The sequence below is a fragment of the Plenodomus lingam genome (assembly GCF_022343315.1).
Source record: "Plenodomus lingam strain CAN1 chromosome Unknown contig_18, whole genome shotgun sequence".
Lineage (NCBI taxonomy): Eukaryota > Fungi > Ascomycota > Dothideomycetes > Pleosporales > Leptosphaeriaceae > Plenodomus > Plenodomus lingam.
This window is the reverse complement of record NW_027093935.1, coordinates 134,073-152,860: the sequence shown is the minus strand read 5'-3', so window position 1 is coordinate 152,860 and position 18,788 is coordinate 134,073. Positions and strand designations below refer to the sequence as shown.

At 54.8% G+C, this 18,788-nt stretch overlaps 9 protein-coding genes across 9 annotated transcripts; 5 read left to right on the top strand and 4 right to left on the bottom strand.

Moving 5' to 3' along the window:
* Positions 1-664: 664 nt before the first annotated feature.
* On the top strand, positions 665-4,032 carry CHO2 (phosphatidylethanolamine N-methyltransferase; the record flags this gene model as incomplete). The annotated part of the gene is made up of 7 exons (XM_003836937.1): positions 665-845; positions 905-1,559; positions 1,621-2,206; positions 2,369-2,742; positions 2,793-3,764; positions 3,820-3,910; positions 3,979-4,032. 7 exons carry the CDS (start codon positions 665-667, stop codon positions 4,030-4,032), a joined length of 2,913 nt encoding a protein of 970 aa, XP_003836985.1.
* A 1,758-nt stretch (positions 4,033-5,790) lies between these two features.
* On the top strand, positions 5,791-8,653 carry IAQ61_003521 (uncharacterized protein; the record flags this gene model as incomplete). Its single annotated transcript, XM_003836935.1, has 2 exons — positions 5,791-6,280; positions 6,345-8,653. The coding sequence occupies 2 exons, from the start codon at positions 5,791-5,793 to the stop codon at positions 8,651-8,653; spliced, it is 2,799 nt and encodes a 932-aa protein (XP_003836983.1).
* A 309-nt stretch (positions 8,654-8,962) lies between these two features.
* Positions 8,963-10,234, bottom strand: IAQ61_003520 (uncharacterized protein; the record flags this gene model as incomplete). Its single annotated transcript, XM_003836934.2, has 1 exon — positions 8,963-10,234. The coding sequence occupies one exon, from the start codon at positions 10,232-10,234 to the stop codon at positions 8,963-8,965; it is 1,272 nt and encodes a 423-aa protein (XP_003836982.2).
* A 930-nt stretch (positions 10,235-11,164) lies between these two features.
* On the bottom strand, positions 11,165-12,177 carry RAS1_1 (Ras GTPase; the record flags this gene model as incomplete). The annotated part of the gene is made up of 4 exons (XM_066095999.1): positions 11,165-11,403; positions 11,516-11,791; positions 11,867-11,981; positions 12,166-12,177. 4 exons carry the CDS (start codon positions 12,175-12,177, stop codon positions 11,165-11,167), a joined length of 642 nt encoding a protein of 213 aa, XP_065953875.1.
* A 1,728-nt stretch (positions 12,178-13,905) lies between these two features.
* IAQ61_003518 (uncharacterized protein) lies at positions 13,906-14,268 on the top strand (the record flags this gene model as incomplete). The annotated part of the gene is made up of 1 exon (XM_066095998.1): positions 13,906-14,268. One exon carries the CDS (start codon positions 13,906-13,908, stop codon positions 14,266-14,268), a length of 363 nt encoding a protein of 120 aa, XP_065953874.1.
* A 409-nt stretch (positions 14,269-14,677) lies between these two features.
* IAQ61_003517 (uncharacterized protein) lies at positions 14,678-16,454 on the bottom strand. Its single transcript, XM_003836932.2, has 4 exons — positions 16,148-16,454; positions 16,025-16,042; positions 15,811-15,959; positions 14,678-15,746 (listed from the first exon to the last, which is right to left on the bottom strand). Exons 1-4 carry the CDS (start codon positions 16,334-16,336, stop codon positions 15,122-15,124), a joined length of 981 nt encoding a protein of 326 aa, XP_003836980.2. The 5' UTR covers positions 16,337-16,454; the 3' UTR covers positions 14,678-15,121.
* Positions 16,455-16,471: 17 nt separating this feature from the next.
* On the top strand, positions 16,472-17,896 carry IAQ61_003516 (uncharacterized protein; the record flags this gene model as incomplete). The annotated part of the gene is made up of 4 exons (XM_066095997.1): positions 16,472-16,778; positions 17,053-17,155; positions 17,338-17,468; positions 17,705-17,896. Exons 1-4 carry the CDS (start codon positions 16,776-16,778, stop codon positions 17,894-17,896), a joined length of 429 nt encoding a protein of 142 aa, XP_065953873.1. The 5' UTR covers positions 16,472-16,775.
* A 1-nt stretch (position 17,897) lies between these two features.
* Positions 17,898-18,251, top strand: IAQ61_003515 (uncharacterized protein; the record flags this gene model as incomplete). The annotated part of the gene is made up of 1 exon (XM_066095996.1): positions 17,898-18,251. The coding sequence occupies one exon, from the start codon at positions 17,898-17,900 to the stop codon at positions 18,249-18,251; it is 354 nt and encodes a 117-aa protein (XP_065953872.1).
* An 89-nt stretch (positions 18,252-18,340) lies between these two features.
* Positions 18,341-18,787, bottom strand: IAQ61_003514 (uncharacterized protein; the record flags this gene model as incomplete). Its single annotated transcript, XM_003836930.2, has 1 exon — positions 18,341-18,787. One exon carries the CDS (start codon positions 18,785-18,787, stop codon positions 18,341-18,343), a length of 447 nt encoding a protein of 148 aa, XP_003836978.2.
* Between the last annotated feature and the right edge of the window lies 1 nt (position 18,788).

Genomic DNA, 18,788 nt, shown 5'->3' with positions numbered 1-18,788 from the left:
GGAGGGGAAGACAGGTGGTGGGGCATCAGCAATTGGTGTGCTCGCGATGTTGTACATGGGGGGAGTCGGAGCTGTCCGGCAAGCCATACCGGTACGGTAGCCAAATGCATTCAGTTTTGCTTTTCAATATAAATTCAGCTTGCGTCGAGTTGCCATGTTTTGGCCCATTGCTCCCTGTATTGTGATTAGTAAGCAAAGCTGTCACCACTGCTGTCAGCCCCGGTGTAGGTAGAGAGCATCAGGTGCATTGTTAGGGCCCCACGTGCTGGCGTCATTTGGGTGCGGGGAGCTTCTTCTTCTTCTTCTTCTCCTTCTGCATCCTGGAAACAAACCACTACCGGTACATTCATCACGCTTCCTCCGCCATCTGATTCAACATTGGCGCGCTTCCGTGGAGTTCAACACTCTGTGTCCTCAACGCCCCCTAATCCGTCGTCGAATACGTAGCTAGTCTGCAGTACCTATCCATCAAGGAAGCTGGCTCGCAGCGAAGCTAGGCGCATCCACTGCATCCCGGGACAGCAGACAGCGGTACCACTGCACTGTGGGTATAGCGTGACGGCACGCACGCGGCATAGCCGTGGGCAAATATCTGCTAGAAAGCCCCCCTCCCAAGCTCTGCTCAACCACAGATTCCTTGCCAATTGCTATCCTCGCGCCAATCATGGCAGACATGGACAGTGCCGACGGTAGTCAGGTGCGCGAGCGGCCGTCCGCCAAACCGCTGCATCTGCACAATTCCAGCGACGCTAAGCAAAAAGTGCTGGAACTGAATGATCGACAAGGCCGAGGCCGTAAGAATAACGATAAAAAGCGTACCTACGGACGAACGCCAGATGGTACAGGTAGGATCGAACTGCAAGACTTGCTCGCCAACGCTCACTGCTGACCGCGCCGGATACAGTCTTCATCGTGCCGCAGACGCACGATATGGTGTCTCAGTTGCTTTCGCCCTCGCAGCCCAAGAACTTATCCGATCTAGCCATCCTCGCTGTGCTTGCTAGTCTGATCTTGACCTTCTTCGTGCTGCCCAAAAGCGCCCGCAAACCCGTCTTCGCAACCGTCTTCCTGTTCTGGCGCGCTGCCTATAACGGAGGCATCGGCTGGTTACTAGATGGACAGTCCAAGCACAACCGCTTGGTGCTTTGGGCCAAGAACTCGCACGTCTTCGAGAAGCCAGAGTCGGGCAAGAACCCACATCCTGCCATATACCACTTTCTCAAGCGAGAAATGGAGACCAAGATCCCAACCGACTATAAGTTCGATGAAGCACCAATCGAGTACAATACATGGCTAGTCTTCAGGCGAGTAGTAGACCTGATCCTGATGTGTGACTTTGTCTCGTACTGCCTCTTCGCCCTGGCCTGCTTCAACCGTCCTCAAGAGAGCGGGCTACTGTGGGCTCTCCGCTGGACAACGGGTGTTGCCCTCTTCCTGTTCAACCTATGGGTCAAGCTGGACGCCCATAGAGTTGTGGGAGACTATGCATGGTATTGGGGAGACTTCCACTTCCTTATTGACCAGGATCTTACCTTCGATGGCGTCTTTGAACTCGCACCGTACGTATCTCTGGCATGTGTCGGACCTGCAGGTAACTAATCTGAGAATCTACCCTCGTAGCCATCCCATGTATTCGGTTGGCTATGCTGGCTACTATGGTATTGCTCTGATGATGGCGAGTTACAAAGTCCTTGCAATTTCCATCATCGCACACGCTGCACAATTTGCCTTCCTCATCCTCGTTGAGAATGTCCACATCGACAAGGTCTACAACCCACCTGCACCACGCCGAACGCGCCACAACTCCGGACAAGTCGCTCCCGATGATTTCCCCAAGACCGGCCAGTCTGATGGTGCAGTGGGCGACATCGCACCCGCGCATGACCCCGTGCAACAACCTGCCCCAATGCACCGTATTGTAGGACCCCAGAACACTGACTTCCATCGCCTTATCGATGTCACCGTAGCACTTGCCTACTTTTATTCATTCTGCTTCGCGGTACTAACGCCCAACACATGGTTCGTACGCACGTTGTTTCTGATCAACGCCTTTGTGTGGCGATTGTGGCACACCCTGGGCTTAGGCTATATCTTGGATCGACAGTCGAAGAAGAAGAATTGGACGCGTCACTTCATCAAGTATGGAGATAGCAAGGAGGAGGCTTGGCGTCAGTGGAAGTATCTCTGTCATCTCAGTATGAACATGGTACGTACAGGTGCCGTTTGTGCAACTAACGGCATGCCTTGGTGTCTTTCTGGTAGTTCCGCAAACTTACGGACCACGCGCGAGAGACTTCTGGGGATTTCATCACTGTCCCAGTACTCTCACCCTTCTTTTTGAAGCTATTCGGCTAACTTCCGTATCTAGTGTTACGCTAGCTTCGTATCAGCCGCTTGGAAAACATACACACTGCCACCAGATTGGTTCTCCGGGCTAACTCTTTTGAGACATGTCGTTGGTAGTGCATTGATCGCACTGCAAATTTGGGTCGCGTTCAGCATCTACGACTCTCTCGGTGAGTTTGGCTGGTTCTTTGGTGACTTCTTTTATGATCCACCTTCAAGGAATCTCACCTACTCGGGCATTTACCGTTTTCTGAACAATCCTGAGCGCATTCTTGGTCTTGCTGGCGTATGGGGCATGGCGCTCATCACATGGAACGCACCCATGTTTTACCATGCGGCTACAGCACACATGCTCAACCTTCTCTTCTTGCAATTTGTCGAAGGGCCTCATATGAAGTAAGTCCATGTGTCTGTAGTGGAATTGTACTAGAAGTCTGACTGGACAGGAAATTGTACGGTCAAAAGCTTCGTGAGACTTCTGGGGTTAGTAAAACACTTCGGCAGGCGCTCCCTAGCCCGGTTCGTCATTGGCAGTCAGCAGCCGACGTCTATGTCAACTCAGTCATCGAGATCATTGAGAGGTTCCTGGATGATGCCAAGCCCCGGTTCGCGCATAGAATTGACACTCTCATCAGCGATGCTTCGGCCTTGTTGAAGTTGCCCTCGCCACGTATCCCCGTTTCACTACTCCCAGAAGACTTTGTAGGACTGGATCCCAAGCAGTACAAGATTGAGATCAGCGGCACACTATCACCTCCCACTGTGGAACAAGAAAAGAACGGCGGCCGCGAAGGCGAGCAGGCCAGGACTCCAGCTGTGCGCACCAGCGAGTTTAAGACTCTCGTGCTCGAGTACGGCGCACCGATCCGGGTTCGCTGGCAAGCCCCTCTTAATCACAGCAAAAAAGACTGGATCGGACTGTACATGGTGGCCGACAACCAAGCTCGGGAGGTGACGCGTATAAGCTCAAACGGACGATGGATCGCGACCCATCCCGGGGTTTACGATTCTACACGGGCCGAGGATGGAATCCTTGTGTCTGACAAGCTTGAGCATGCCAGCCCATCGGATGAGGAGGCGAATGACTATTACACGGGCGAGGTTGAATTTCGCGGAGACAAGCTCTGGTGGACGACTGGTGTGTTTGAATTTAGGTACCACCACGGCGGCAAGCATCACGTCATGGCCTTGTCTCAAGCATTTGAGACTCGCATCCCTCGATTTGACGAAGATGATGTGGAGGTGGACGGCAACGGTACTGTTCACCATGCTGTAGCACAGACCCTCTTACCGCTCGTTCAGAATTGCTTTGATCGCGACCCAGAGATTGCGCCCAGCACGGTGGATGAGAGCTTTGGGAGTTTGGTGGAGAGGGACGGCAAATTCGCCAAGCGGGTTGTCTTCGCCGTGCATCAGATGTGAGTTTGGGTACCGGTTCCAGTCTGCTCGGCCATGATGACTGACCGGTCCAAGGTTCGGTATAGAGTTCGCGCCCGAAGTTGTCCAAGCCGACGGCAATGTGAGAAACCTTGCGTGGCGGATTTGCAACGCAAAGAAGGTGCTGGTACGTGTTGGCTAGCTATTGTGTGTTTTATTCTTCCTCTCGAGGACGCTGATGTTGAGCGTTACTAGGCCCCATATAGCATGTCTGCTAGCCGCGGCAGGAACACACCAACGATGCGCTGACCGGAGTGTTGGCTTGCATTGCCACCAACATGCTGGGTGCTGCCCATGCAGCTTGTCTGGGCATTGTGCCTGAGGGGCGGGAGATGATGGATTGTGTACATGGGGAAAAGGCTCACCATCATGGAAGTTGGAGTACTTGCGAGCATGGATGGGGCAATGGATAGGTATACATGTACAATACGTCAGAAGAGGACAGTGTTGCCTGTGCGCTTTCCCTTGATGTAGCGCACAGGAGATGATGGAGGTGCGCCGTCTAGCCACATGCTTTCCCCATCTGCCATGTCCAGGACAGGCCCATCCGTCTTCGGAGACACGACGGTCTTATCACGCTGATGACGGCCATGGCGGGCGTGCGGGGGGTATGATGCTATCCAATCAAAGGAACGACGTATCCAGATTGCGCATGTGAAGAGGCGTGGACATTCAACCAAGCGGGCTCGGACAGACTTGCGGTGGGTGGGGGGAAAGGCTGATCTACTCTACAATCTGATGCAAGCAAGGCTGAGCAAGTGAGTACAAGTGCAGTAAGGTGATGTGATGACAAGGAGAGTGATGAGAAAAAAAGGGCCCAGACGACGAGAAGAGAGAGGGAGAGAGAGGGAGAGAGGGAGAGAGAGGGAGAGAGGGAGAGAGAGAGAGAGAGGGAGAGAGAGAGAGAGAGGGAGAGAGAGAGAGGTGGGGGTGGAGGAGGCACATGACATGAATTGATTGCCCATGTACCGGCAGGCACTTCCACCGGCTGAATCCACTAGCCCCCACACTAGCCGCAAACACCAACCCAAAAAACAATAGCAGCAAGCACCAACCTAAAAAGCACTAGCCGCAAACACCAACCTAAAAAACACTAGCAACAAGTCTAACCCAAAAACGGTGTGTGCGCTAACCAGTGGACCTCGGCTCGGCGTGAAGAAGCGCTACGGTACTTTTGTGCTCCAACCTCCCACAGAAGAGCGTAGAGTACGGTAGGAGGATACATGCTGATCATGCATGGCCACCCGGATAGAGCTGGAGGCTTCTGGAAGCATGGTGCAAACAAGCCAGGACCGAGAGGAGAGGAACAAGATGGGGGCAAAGACTGGCCACTGTGGGTAGGCGTCTACCTAGTACCGGTACATGTGGGTGCTATACGGTAGAGAGAGTACAATATTCACATGTGGTAAGAGGGAGTTGTTGTGGATGGTTTGCAGGACCATGGGATTTTAGTAAACGGCAGGTTTACTCCATCATGCCCTTTGTTTTGGTACCAAGCGACTGTGTATGACCGGTATACCCCCCGGTATCTGAAATAGATGATTCCAGCTTTTGGTTGACGTGCCCCGAGCTGCGGCTCCGGAGCATGGACTCGATAGCGACTATACGAACGCTGCCAGCTCACCTATCAGCGCGCGCCACCGCCTCGACCCTCTTCTCCATCTCGCCGCGTGCTCGGCCAGCATCACCATTCATCCCATCCTCTCTCACACATATACATCCCATACATATACACACACATACACACACATACACACACATACACACACATACACACACACACACATACACACACACACACACACATACACACACATATACGCACACACACATACACACACACACACATACACACACATATACGCACACACACGCACACACACACGCACACACACGCACACACACACACACACACACACACAGCAACAACAACAACAATAGCATCAAGAACAATAATAGCATCAAGAACAACAACAACAAACCTTACACGCTCATCGACACAGACAAATGGGCACTTCAAAGTCCAGCCCAACCGTCCTCCCCCTAATTCCGCTTGCACCCCCCCTCGCCGTCCTTCCCGGCACCACGCTCAAGATCCCCATTACCAACCGCAGCGATGTCGCGGCCATCCTGGCCAAAATCTACAGCATCAGTCCAACCGCACGTCCAGACGCTGCCATAACCGTCGCCTGCGTGCCCTTGTGCTCAAACACCCTGTCACCCGACGGACGACTGTTGATCACCAATGCCAACGACGGCGAGGGTGGCGGCGCAAGGGCAAAGGGAAACAAGGGCAACGTCTATGAGAGCGATCCGATGTTGGCGACGAAGAAGGATGTCTTTGGCTGGGCCTGTGTGGCCAAAGTCAGCGGGGTGCAGGGCCGACGGCAGGGAGATTTGAGTTTGGTCGTCGAGGGTCTGGAGAGGGTGAGGGTGGTGGGTGTTGTCCAGGAACGGCCGTACTTTGAAGGCGAATTGGAGGCCTGTGACGAGATGAGTACGTACACCCTGTTGGCCCCTCTTCCCTTCGAACATGTCTGCTAACAAGAGGGACAAAACAGTCGACGTTGCAAGCCAAGAATTCATCCATCAATTCAATCTGCTCAAGCAATTGTCACGCGAACTCCTCGCCCTCGTCCGCCTCTCCGCAATCCTCCCACGCGCCCCCACAGTCACACTCTCGCCCATTGTCGCGCGAAGGCTCGAACTCTACATCACAAGGAAGGATCTGGTCGAAGCTGGCGCGCTCGCAGACTTCATGGCGAATGTGGTGGACTGCACCCATGAGGAGAAGCTACGGGTGCTGGCCGCGGTAGACCCCAAGGAGCGCATCGACCGCGTCATTGAGATTCTGCAGCGGCAGATTAGCAATATCCAAGGCAGCACGAGGATCACGGTGACAACCTCCCAAGGCCCCAATGGCAGTTTCGACATTGATCAGCTGCGAAGACTGCAACAGGAAGCCCTTGTCAGACGGGGCAAGGCAGGCCTGCCAGCTGGATTCCCCGTCGGCTTCCCCGGTGGAGGACAGCAGGCGGGTGAAGAGGACGGCAATGAGATGGACGAGTTGAAGAAGAAGTTGCAAGATGCCAGACTGTCGACGGACGCAGAAAAGGTGGCACAGCGCGAGTTGGCCAGACTGCAGAAGATGAACCCGGCGCAGGCCGAATACCAGGTCTGCCGGAATTACCTCGAGAATCTGGCCGAGATTCCATGGACAAAGACGACGGCGGACCAGCTCGACGCAAGCACTTTGATGCGGGCCAAGAAGCAACTGGACGACGACCATTATGGGCTGGACAAGATCAAGAAGAGGCTGTTGGAGTACCTGGCCGTCTTGAAGCTCAAGGAGCAGGCAAACAGGAGTATCGACGACCAGATCCGCGCCTTGAGCGAAGCCCCTGGCGCTGAAGAAGCAGAGTCGCCCGAACGGGCTGTGGAAGAGAAGGCGCCACGTGAACAGTCGGAGGCCGAGCTACGATTGCTAGAGAAGAAGCGCATGGTCGACAAATCCCCCATCCTGCTCCTTGCCGGCCCACCCGGTGTGGGCAAGACGTCACTTGCAAAGTCTGTCGCCACCGCCCTGGGTCGAAAGTTCCACCGCATCTCCCTCGGCGGTGTCCGTGACGAAGCCGAGATTCGTGGTCATCGACGGACCTATGTGGCTGCCATGCCTGGCCTGATTGTCAACGGGCTGAAGAAAGTGGGTGTGGCGAACCCCGTGATCCTACTCGATGAAATCGATAAACTGGCCGGAAGCAACCACAACGGCGATCCCAGTGCTGCCATGTTGGAAGTGCTGGACCCAGAGCAAAATCACACGTTTACAGACCACTATGTTGGTATCCCGATTGACCTGTCTAAAGTGCTCTTCATTGCTACAGCAAACAGCCTCGACACCATCCCGCCGCCGCTCCTAGATCGCATGGAAACCATTGAACTCAGCGGCTACACTACGATTGAAAAACGGCACATTGCTTCTCGACACCTGATCCCCAAACAAATCACCACCAACGGTCTGCGCCCAGAAAACGTCAGTATCCCGACCGAAGTCCTGGACAAGATTATTACAAACTACACGCGCGAATCCGGCGTGCGCAACCTCGAGCGCGAAATCGGAAGCATCTGCCGTGGCAAAGCGGTCGAATACGCCACGGCAAAGGATACAAACACGCTGCCTACCTACTCCCCGGTCGTCACCATGGCCGACGTGGACGCGACACTGGGCATCGAACGCTTCACGGACGAACTCACCGAGCAGACGTCCAAACCCGGCGTCATCACCGGTCTCGTGGCCTATTCCTCTGGCGGCCAGGGCAGCATCCTCTTCATTGAGATTCTGGATATGCCAGGCACCGGACGGGTGCAACTGACGGGCAAACTGGGCGATGTGCTCAAGGAAAGCGTGGAAGTGGCGTTGACGTGGGTGAAGGCGCATGCGTTTGAGCTGGGGCTCAGCGGGAGTGTGGACGAGGACATTATGAAGAATCGCAGTATCCACGTCCATTGTCCGAGCGGGGCGATTCCCAAGGACGGACCGAGTGCCGGTCTCGCCCACACGATCGCCCTCGTCAGCCTGTTCTCGAACCAGCCCGTTCCGCCCACGCTGGCCATGACGGGCGAAGTCAGTCTGAGGGGCAGGGTGTTGCCCGTGGGCGGGATCAAGGAGAAGCTGATTGGGGCGTTGAGGGCGGGGGTGGAGAGGGTCTTGTTGCCCGAGGGCAATCGCAAGGATGCGAGGGAGTTGCCGGACGAGGTGAAGAGGGGGATCAAGATTGAGTTTGTGGGTCACATTTGGGAGGCGTTGGGGTTGGTGTGGCCGGAGCGGTGGGAGGGCAAGGGGTTGGGTGCGTGGGAGAGTAGGTTGTAGGCTTGGGTGTGAATCAACGGGGAGAGAGAGTTGGGATGATGGGGAGAGGGGTGCGGATGGGTAGGATTGCATGGATTTGTCGGTTGTTTGTTTTTTGGTTCAGCGTACAGTGTTTGGCGTTGTCTCTCCTCTTGCTTCTGGGGGACTGTTTGATGTAGCGTGTGCTGCCCGTCTGTAGCCTGGATGGAGGATGAGAGCGGATTGTCTCGACATGTCAAATTCAGATGCCGCTTGCTAGTGATGGAGACGACTAGCCAGATGTATTGCTACCTGTCCATCTTGACAGCATATACCTACAACACTCTTGGCCTACCCATCCACACCCTCCCCCCTCCGCATCACCCTTTTCGCCACCCCCTCTCTAAGATGACAATTCACACTCTGCAACCCCTCCCCCTCACGCGCAAACATCCTCTCCTCATCGTAGCCCAACAAGCCCCTCTTCGCCGCCGCCATCTGCAGCATCTGGCCCCGATCCTGCAACCCCATTGTACAGACGAATTTGTGGGCGGGCCAGTCGGCCGCCTGGCAGGTGCGCGAGCAATAGGCTGCTGTGCCGCAGCGAGCGCAGCGTTGGAGGGGGGCGGGCGATGCAGACGCAGACGCAGACGCAGGAGAAAGAGGACAAGAGGAAATCACCCTGCACCACGCACACCGCCCCAAATCCACACCCTCGTACAACCACCCAGGCACCATGGGAACCCCATCCCCCCAAACATCAATCACCCCGCCGTACTCGACCCAAAACCCATGCTTCCACCCCTTGCCCGCCGCCCACACACGCCGTGCCAGACAGTCGTCGATCCAGGCTTGTGCGAGGGCGTTGACGGCCGAGGCGTCCGTCATGTCCTGCTCGTTTTGCATGCTTTCTTGGGGGTTGGGGAGCCAGGTGCCGCGGGGGTGGGGGGTGGATGTCGGGGTGGATGTCGGGGTGGATGTCGGGGTGGATGTCGGGGTGGATGTCGAGGTGGATGTCGAGGTGGATGTCGAGGTGGATGTCGAGGTGGATGTCGAGGTGGATGTCGAGGTGGATGTCGAGGTGGATGTCGAGGTGGATGTCGAGGTGGACATGTCATAGGTGAGCATGAGGGACCAGGTGGAGCCGCAGGGGGAGAGGGTGCCAAAGGTGATTTTGGGGCCGATGCGGCCGATTTCCAGGCGGGGTGTTGAAGTGCTTGTCGAGGTCGGAGTCGGAGTCGAAGGGCAAGTAGATGTCAGCGTGTTGGTTATAGCAGTACCGGACGGAATCAAACTCCACGTCACACTAAACCAAGCATCCAAATCCATAAATGCGGCCAAGGCCATGGGATGCCAGGCATACAGTATACTTGCCACCCCAATCGCCGGCGTGACTGGACTTGTTTTTGTGGTGGAGGATGGGGGTTGATCTTGGTTTTGCTCCTCCTCCTCCTCCTCCTCCTCCTCCTCCTCCTCCTTCTCCTTCTCCTTCTCCCGCCCTCCCTCTTCCCCTACATCCACAACAGCAAGCGGCCTCGCATCCAACGCCAGCGCTTCCTCCGGATAATCTGGGATGCGAAAGGAAGGCAGGGCGAGGACGCGGGGAAGCTTTGTATTTCCCATGTTTGTGATTGTGATTACACGAATATTTCCATGTCCAATCCTGTCCCTCTTTCCGTTTTCTTTCTCTTTGCGTAGATGGGAGTGCACGTGTATACGAGGATACAAGGCGTGTACATGTTATTTGTCCGACTCGAAACTTGCCTCCTTCCACATCAAGACAAAGCGCAAGAGTGGGGCCAGACTATGTAATTTGATTGGCTTGATTGCGTGGAATTCGGAAATGTTACATGCACCTCCAATGTCCACACAAAACAACCACGAAGAACCCATCAGGTCCAACACGACCCTCTCACAAAAGACCAAAACACCTCACAAAACAAGTCAAAAGACAAAGAAAGAGCAATGCAAAACACAAAAACAGACAGCAAGAGCAAGGCATACAAAGCAGCGATCAAAGGCAAATTATACGTCCAACAAGGGTATCCATCCCGTACATGTCTCATTCTCGCCGGCTCCCATGTTTCCCCCTTCCCTCCGCCCACCGTCTGCCCAGGTAATAAACGTACGTACAAGATCAAAAGAGGTTTAAAAAAAAAGATCAAAATAAAAACCATCCAGGAGGTCGGAGGGATAACATCAAGATGAACATGCGAAAGGAATACAACATAAAGTTAAAAGTGAGATAGGAAAGAAAAAAGTACAACGTGAAAACAAATGGAAAAAAATAGAGAGCCAAACTGCTAATCTGGTCAAGTGTAAGGGTGAAATGGGCGTGAAAGTAGATGGGTAAAAGTGGTATAGGTATCTTTCTCTCTTTCTCCGTCCTTCCTCCTTCTTCCTTGTCCTCTCCCTCTTTCCCCCTCTCCCGCTTCCTCTCCCTCCTCCCTCTCCCTCTTTCCCTTCTGTGGCGCGTGCATGCATACGTGCATGCGACAACAATGCAAGAGTGAGGAACATGAAAAAAAAAGTATTCCCGACGTGCCAACCTGTTTACATTACTACGCAGCCACAGCATCCCTTCTTCTCTGCTTCGCCCTCTTGGTCAAATTGCTTCATGCCCGTCGTGCCGTTCTGGCCCTGCTGGGGGGCGCCCGAGTAGGAAGACATTTCCTTGTTATATCTGCGGATTTCGCGTACAATGTCGTAGAAGGCGTTGTCGACGTTGATGCGCGACTTGGCCGATGTCTCGATGAACTTGCAGCCAAACTGTCGTGCGAGGTCCTGGCCCTCTGTGATTGGATAGACGTTAGCAGGTTGCGCAGCATACGAGCTTCACATAGATGCAATGCGACGGGTCGCAACGAGACGGTTGGGGGGCGCAAACGGAGAGCACAAACGCACCTTGTGTTGACACCTGCCTCTCTCCATCGAGATCGCACTTGTTGCCCACGACAATCATGGGGAAGTAGTCCTTGTCCTTTACGCGAAGGATTTGCTGCTGGAACGTCATGATTTCCTCGAAGCTCTGGCGGTCGGTTATCGAGTAGACGAGCAAGAAGCCCTCGCCCGTGCGCATGTACTGCTCCCGCATCGCCGAGTACTCCTCCTGACCGGCGGTGTCGAGGACATCGAGCAGGGCAACTTCGTCGTCGATGACGCACTGTTTGCGGTACGAGTCTGCGCGCACACGGTTACTCGAGCGTTCCACAAAAGGCGCCCGGTCGGGACGGGGGGGGGGGAGAAGAGACTGACCTTCAATGGTTGGATCATACTCGTCTACAAAGTGGCTCTGGATCAGCTGGATGGTCAAACACGACTTTCCTACGCCACCGCCGCCGACTACGACCAGTTTGTATTCTCGGAGAAACTGGGGCCGCGCGTGTTAGTTGAGTGAGCCAGCGAGAGGGAGAGAGGGAGAGGGATGGGATGAGAGCGAGCGAGCAAGCAGGCAAGCGGACAGAGAACGAGGGAATGGATGCAGGCCTGGATGCATGCGTGCGTAGATGGGCGCGAGGATGTGGATGGATGAAATGCAATGAGCGGTGACGCACCTTTGATGCCATTGTGGATGTGAGGGAGGATGTCGCGGAAGATTGATGATCCGGCGATTAGGAAGGGATGGAGGTGTGCGGGTATGCGGTTGTGTGTGTGTGTGTGTGTGTGTGTGTGTGTGTGTGTGTGTGTGTGTGTGTGGTTGTATATATGTGTGCGGGTGTGTGTGTGAGAGAAAGAAGGACTGATGGGGCGGGTGTCGAGGGTGGTTGCAGCGGTGCAGTGCAGTGCAGTGCGGTGCGGTGTGGTGAGGTGTGGTGTGGTGTGTGTGTGTGTGTGTGTGTGTGTGCAAAGGGTCCAGCGCTCGCGCCAGTCTCGGACAATTGAGGAGGCGGGAAGGGTTCGCTCGTCTTCCTTGGGGGGCAGCGGCGATCAAGGGAGGGAGGCAGGCAGACAGGCAGGCAGGCAGGCAGGCAGGCAAGAACACGAGGACAAGCAGCAGGCTCTCGTGACAAATGCGATGTCGCAGCAGGGCCGGCAAATCAATGCACCCGTCAATGAATGAACCAAAGGAAGGAGTGAGTGTGTGGTGATCGGGGGGGTGGATGGTGGATGGAGGATGGCGATGGGTGATGGGTGACGGGTGGTAGGCCAGTCGGTAGGTAGTAGGTAGGGTTAGGTCGGTTGGTAGGTAGAGGAGAAAGAGAGTAGTCCCGAGGCGACTACGACGACGACGACGACAACAGCGACAACCGCGACGACGACAGCGGCGGCGACGACGACGATGACAACGACAGACGCTGGCTGGCTGGCTGACTGGCTGGCTGGCTGGCTTGAGACGAGAAAGCGACAGATGTGCCAGGAGAAAGCGCGTAAGAAGGCGGATTGGAGAGAGGCAAAAGACAAGGCCAACTCCTCACGAGCCAGACGGGAAAGCAGGTTCACGACACGGTCCACGACAAGCAAAAAAAAAAACGAGCTTGGAGCTCGTCTACAGCGACGGGGGGTGGGAGAGGAGGAGGGGGGGCACCCACTGGTTTGTTTAGCGCTGTGCAGGAGGCGGCCTGCGCTCCCAGCAAGCCAGGAAGGGAAGAGGAGGAGGAGGAGGAGGAGGAAGAGGAGGAGGAGGAGGAGGAGGAGGAGGAGGAGGAGAAAGAACAGGGCCCAAGCAAAGCAGTGAGCGTGATGGTTGCATGTCCCTCTCTATATCTACACTGTCCAGACTCTACCTACACACACATGTATATATATTTATATATATATCCATATATATATCCATGACTGTATACAGTGCTGTGTAGGTAGATACAATCACAGCCAGCATGGACCCGGCTGGCAATGGCGATGCAGGTCAAGACTCGGCCCGTCGACAGAGGCAGCTTTGGAATCTACTACTAGATGGTGGTATAGAGTCTATCCGTCTCCCATCATCGAACTGCTGGGGTACCATACTCCCTATGTGGTGCTCTCCTCCACTCTAGAGTAGAGTGCTAGATACAAGACAAGCAATGTGCAAGACAGGACAAGGACATGGCCACTACCCTCCCTCTACTAGTGCCTGGCAGCCCGCCGCTCCAACGGACTCTGCAGCGATCCCAGCGCCCGAGACGGGGGGCCATGTGGCACGGGGTGCAGGAATGCCATTGCGCAAACCACTGCCTTTGCCCCGTTTGCCGTTTGCCCCTTCACAAGGGGGGTTGAACGATGTTTTGTTTACCGAGTGCGTGAGTAAGTGAGGCCCTACCCAAGTAGAGACTCTGGACTACTTGGACTGAAGAGGAGAGAAAGAGAAGAGAAACATGACATGTGGGAGACTGAGTCGTGGTGGTGTTGACAACCCCATTCTGCATTCTTGGCCATTCCCCCATCCCAACCCATGCCGTCCAAACCCCTGGCCCCATCCAGTCATCCAGGTGACATGTGACCGTCTGCACATGCGGGCGCCAAAGCAGGCAAGGAAGGCAGTCCACCCACAGCTCTCCACCACTCTGCCACTCTACTCCACCACTCTGCCACTCTACTCCACCACTCTGCCACTCTACTCTACCACCATTACTCTGCCACCATTACTCTACCACCATTACTCTGCCACCATCACGCTACCACCATTACTCTGCCACCATCACGCTACCACACTCCCACTTGTAACTCTACCCCTCTAACCACTTCTCCTAGCGGCCCCCCCCCCCTTTCCCCTACTTCCCGCAACACACACCAGCATACACAATACGTTGTAACCCAAGCAGGACTAGCCTACCTGCAGGCCCATTGTATGCACCAATCCCTTAACACACACACACACACACGCACACGCACAGACAGTACCTGTATGGCCTGGATTGTAATGTATCATCATGTAGCCCCCCTCTCCTCTGGCCAATCCCCAATCTTCCCTCCCCTCCTCCCGTCCACCCCTTTGCCAGCTGCCTCATCCTCCGTACTCGCACCTGCCCTCGCACACACACACACACACACAACTTACATAAACACACACACACACACAACTTACATAAACACACACACACAACTTACATAAACACACACACACACAACTTACATAAACACACACACACACAACTTACATAAACACACACACACAACTTACATAAACACACACCCACACTTGCACCTGCACAAACATGCACATGCACTCTGCTTCGGGGGCCTAAGCGGGCGATGAATGCAAATTAGCCACGGCTTGGGCTGGCCTTGGCCTAGCAAGAAACAAAAGCCCAATTCAAATCTTCTACCGAGATTCGAGAAGCCCCTGACCCAACCCAACCCAACCCAACCTTCCAAGGTTGGAGGGGAAGCTCATACTGTATCGGGATCCAAGCCCTTTTGCCCTCTTTCTCGGTCTTTGTCTCTCTCTCTCTCTCTCTCTCTCTCCTTCCACCACATCAGGCTGACACTACATCTTCAAAAGGCTACCAATCAACACCTCCCATCCCAACCCGCATCACATGGCTTGATCTTCATCTTCTTTCATTCTTCCCTTCTTTTCCTTCCTACTCGCTACGACTCCTTGTCAGACGTATCCGCATCGTCTTCCCCCTCCACCGCTACCCGCCGCCCCTGAACCGCCTTCGCAACCTCGGGCACAAGACTCTCCATGTACTCGACATCGCGACCAACAAGCGTCACCGTGTTGTGATCCTTGCCCCACCGTGGATAACTCCCCACCTTGACCCCCCGCCCTTCCACCTTGGCTGCCAGCTCCGTCAGATAACCAGCCACCGCACTCTCCGCCATCGGGGTCGAGATGAGGATCCGCAGCACCCCTTTGCCCTCGGGATCCGTCAGGCGAGGCAAGATGCGGGGTTTCAGTCCCTCCATCATGGCCTCAAACAGCCGAGGCACGCCCGGTAAGATGTGAACATTGCCATTCACACAGCTCACAGGCACCCACAGCGATTCGTCTACAAAAATCACCTGGTCCTCGTCCGCTACCTTGTCGTCAATCGGCAACTCCACCATGCGCCTCTTGGCCTTGAGCGCAGCCGACTCGACATTCCAGTCAAAGTCTGGCTGCGACTTGTGCGGCTTCGAGAGCGCCTTCATTCGCTCAAAGGCGGCCTTGTGCAGTTTCAACGGCAGGCCAAACGCCTTGGCTATCGATTGGTACGTAATATCGTCATGCCTGAGCGCCACAAAGTCAGCAACTACAAACTGCAGGGCATGGCCAACGGGCCGTAGCAACCCACGTAGGACCAATGCCACCAGACGTGACCACCATGTCGTAATGGGTCGACATGCGTCGCACAGCCTCGATGATTTCGCCTTCGTCGTCGGCTATGACTTCTATTCTGCGTAGATTGATCCCAAGTGAAAAACACCATTTTGCAAAGTAGGCCTGGATACTTTAGTCGTCTTGCTGTTGTTGATGTCTGGTGCGTGCACAGTGGATGGGCTACTGACCGAATTGGTGTCGACCGTCTATGATTTGCTCGTCAGCCATTCTCTTCCATAACCAGACATGCTGCCGTTCTATAGGAATTGCAATTGGAATGCAACCGAATAGGGAACCAACTTCAAACTCACCTTTCCTCCCAAAACCTCATCTCCAATGATCAAACACGCGGCCGTGTGAATCAAACTCTTCTGCTGCGATGCCGCCATGCTTAATGACGTAAACGATCCTGGACGGAATCGCGCCGCTGCCGATGTATGCGTGTGACCTGGGGCTGGACGTGACAGATGTCTCACAACCTGATGGAGCCGCGCAAACATCTAACCCCAAGGCTTGAAAAAAGGAAACGTGATATTTCCAGACACGTGGAATTTCGCCGAATTGGCAAAGAAGAAAAAGAAGAATGCCAGGACAAGAGCTAATACAGGAGAGGAGGGGGGGGGGGGGAAAGGAAGGGAACACATGACACTTCCACTAGCGTCTGTGTTAGCGGGATCCGATCGTGCAGGCGGCACGCAACATTGAATCTCAGCCCCGCGCTTACCCAGCCACACACACACTGTGCTAAGAGTATGTCTGCCTCAGGCTTCAGCCCTAGCCAGGTGACAACCCCATCCCCACCACAACCACCTTTTCCCGCCTCCTATGAAAGACTGGGAAAACAGCGGCGCCGAACCTTGGACCACCATCTTCTTGTAACTGTTGTAGAGTACTAGGTAGAGTGCTCTATCCAGGTAGCGACCTTGTTTGCCTGTCACCATGGTATGTTTCCCTACTCCTTCACCCCTCTCCATAGCAAATCTACCCCTCATTCGCGCATGCACTTTGTCTTGTTGCTGGCTGTAGAGTTGGCATAGGGAGGGAGAGAGAGAGAAAACACCCCGAACATGCTAGCTGTAGAGTTGGCATAGGGAGAGAGAGAGAGAGAGAAAACACCCCGAACATGCTAGCTGTAGAGTTGGCATAGGGAGAGAGAGAGAGAAAACACCCCGAACATGCGAGCTGAACAGTCAAGCCAACAATACAAAACACCTAGTCATCCGAAGCCCGCCTCTACACCTTCTCCGACGAAACAAAGACCAAGCTACGGAAATTTCGCCTGGGCACCAGTCGCGCGCAGGACCCCCAGGCTGTCATATGTACGCTCCTTCACCCATGCACCCCCATGACCCGCGTCCGCACCCACAGTCGGGCTTGTTATCCACCACCATAAGCCCCGGCTGAGCACGCCCTCTTGTTTGTTTCCCAGTTCAAGCCGTGGTGGATAGGAGAGGGAAATCGAATGCGCGCTGATGTGATGCCCCCCTTGCGCGGCCCCCAGACGAAATCGACAAGAAGACGCTGGAGATACGGGCGGTGGACGATGAGGTCTACGCCGATGTAGAGAGTCTGGCAGATGAGCTGCCAGATCATGCGCCGCGCTTTGTGCTACTGAGTTATCCGCTCACCCTCGTAGGTCTTTTTTTTTTTTGGTTCTTATCATCCTCCCTCCAAACACTCTACCCTCCCTCCAAACACTCTACCCTCCCTCCAAACACTCTACCCTCCCTCCAAACACTCTACCCTCCCTCCAAACACTCTACCCTCCCTCCAAACTTTGCCTTTCTTCGCCTTGACACTTCAAAATACACTCCACCCAACCCACCACAACAGCGCCACTAACAATCTCTCTCCCACCCTACAAACAGGACTCTGGACGCCTCTCCGTCCCCTACGTCATGCTCTACTACCTCCCCATCACATGCAACAGCGAAGTCAAGATGCTCTACGCCGGCGCAAAGGAACTCATGCGCAACACGAGCGAAGTAGGCCGCATCATTGAGATTGACAGCCCAGACGACCTCGAGGATATTGAGAGATTATTAAAAAATCACGTCTGAGATGGGGGGGGGGGAAGTTATACAGTCGTACTCTTGGGTTTGGGCATGGGGAGACGAGGGCTATGGTCATGTTGTAGACTTGGGCAAGGGAGACGAGGGCCATGGTCATGTTGTAGACTTGGGCAAGGGAGACGAGGGCCATGGTCATGTTGTAGACTTGGGCAAGGGAGACGAGGGCCATGGTCATGTTGTAGACTTGGGCAAGGGAGACGAGGGCCATGGTCATGTTGTAGACTTGGGCAAGGGAGACGAGGGCTACGGTCATGAAGAAAAGGGAAAATTCAGGTTCAATAGAGACGAGAAACATGATAGACACAGGGTTGTAATCAATTCTTGTGCATTGGAAGAGTCTTGATTTCTTCCTCTTATTGTGTAATTTCAGTGTGTTGGATACCTCTTGCGTTCTTCCTCGTATTGTGTATAACCATCTCATGTCCCGTCATGTCATGGATCATCGCCCTTGCCCCAAGACCTACACACCACCTTCTCCACCCTCTGCATAATCCCCAATCTCTCCTTCTCCTCCTCTTCCTCCTCCTTCCCTCGCTCCTCCCCGACCCCCAACACCGTACCAATCAGCCCACCAGGTTTTGGCACCGGACACTCCCTCCGTGCGCTCAGCTTCTCCTCCAACGCCCATCTCTGTCTCTGCCTCTGCTCGTCACTTTGTCCATCCGTACACCCCTCCCTCTCTTCCGTTTCTACAATCCGTCGTCTCCGCCGCCGCCGCCGCCGGTTCTCGCCCGTGGGATCTGCAGAGTCGGCAAGTGTGCGCGGGTCCACAGGGCAGGGTATGAGATGGGGCGCCGCGACGACGAGGAAGGAGACCATGAGTGTGGTTGTGAAGAGGGAAGTCGTCATGCGAGAGCGCGGATGCAGGTGTGGAGGCATT

Excerpts from the sequence above, each read along its gene's own strand:
- IAQ61_003517 (XM_003836932.2), bottom strand. The coding sequence starts at position 16,336 with ATGTTTGCGCGGCTCCATCAGGTTGTGAGACATCTGTCACGTCCAGCC. Across the intron at positions 15,747-15,810 it reads TCTGGTGGCATTGGTCCTAC|GCATGACGATATTACGTACC; the intron begins GTGGGTTGCTAC and ends TGTGGCGCTCAG.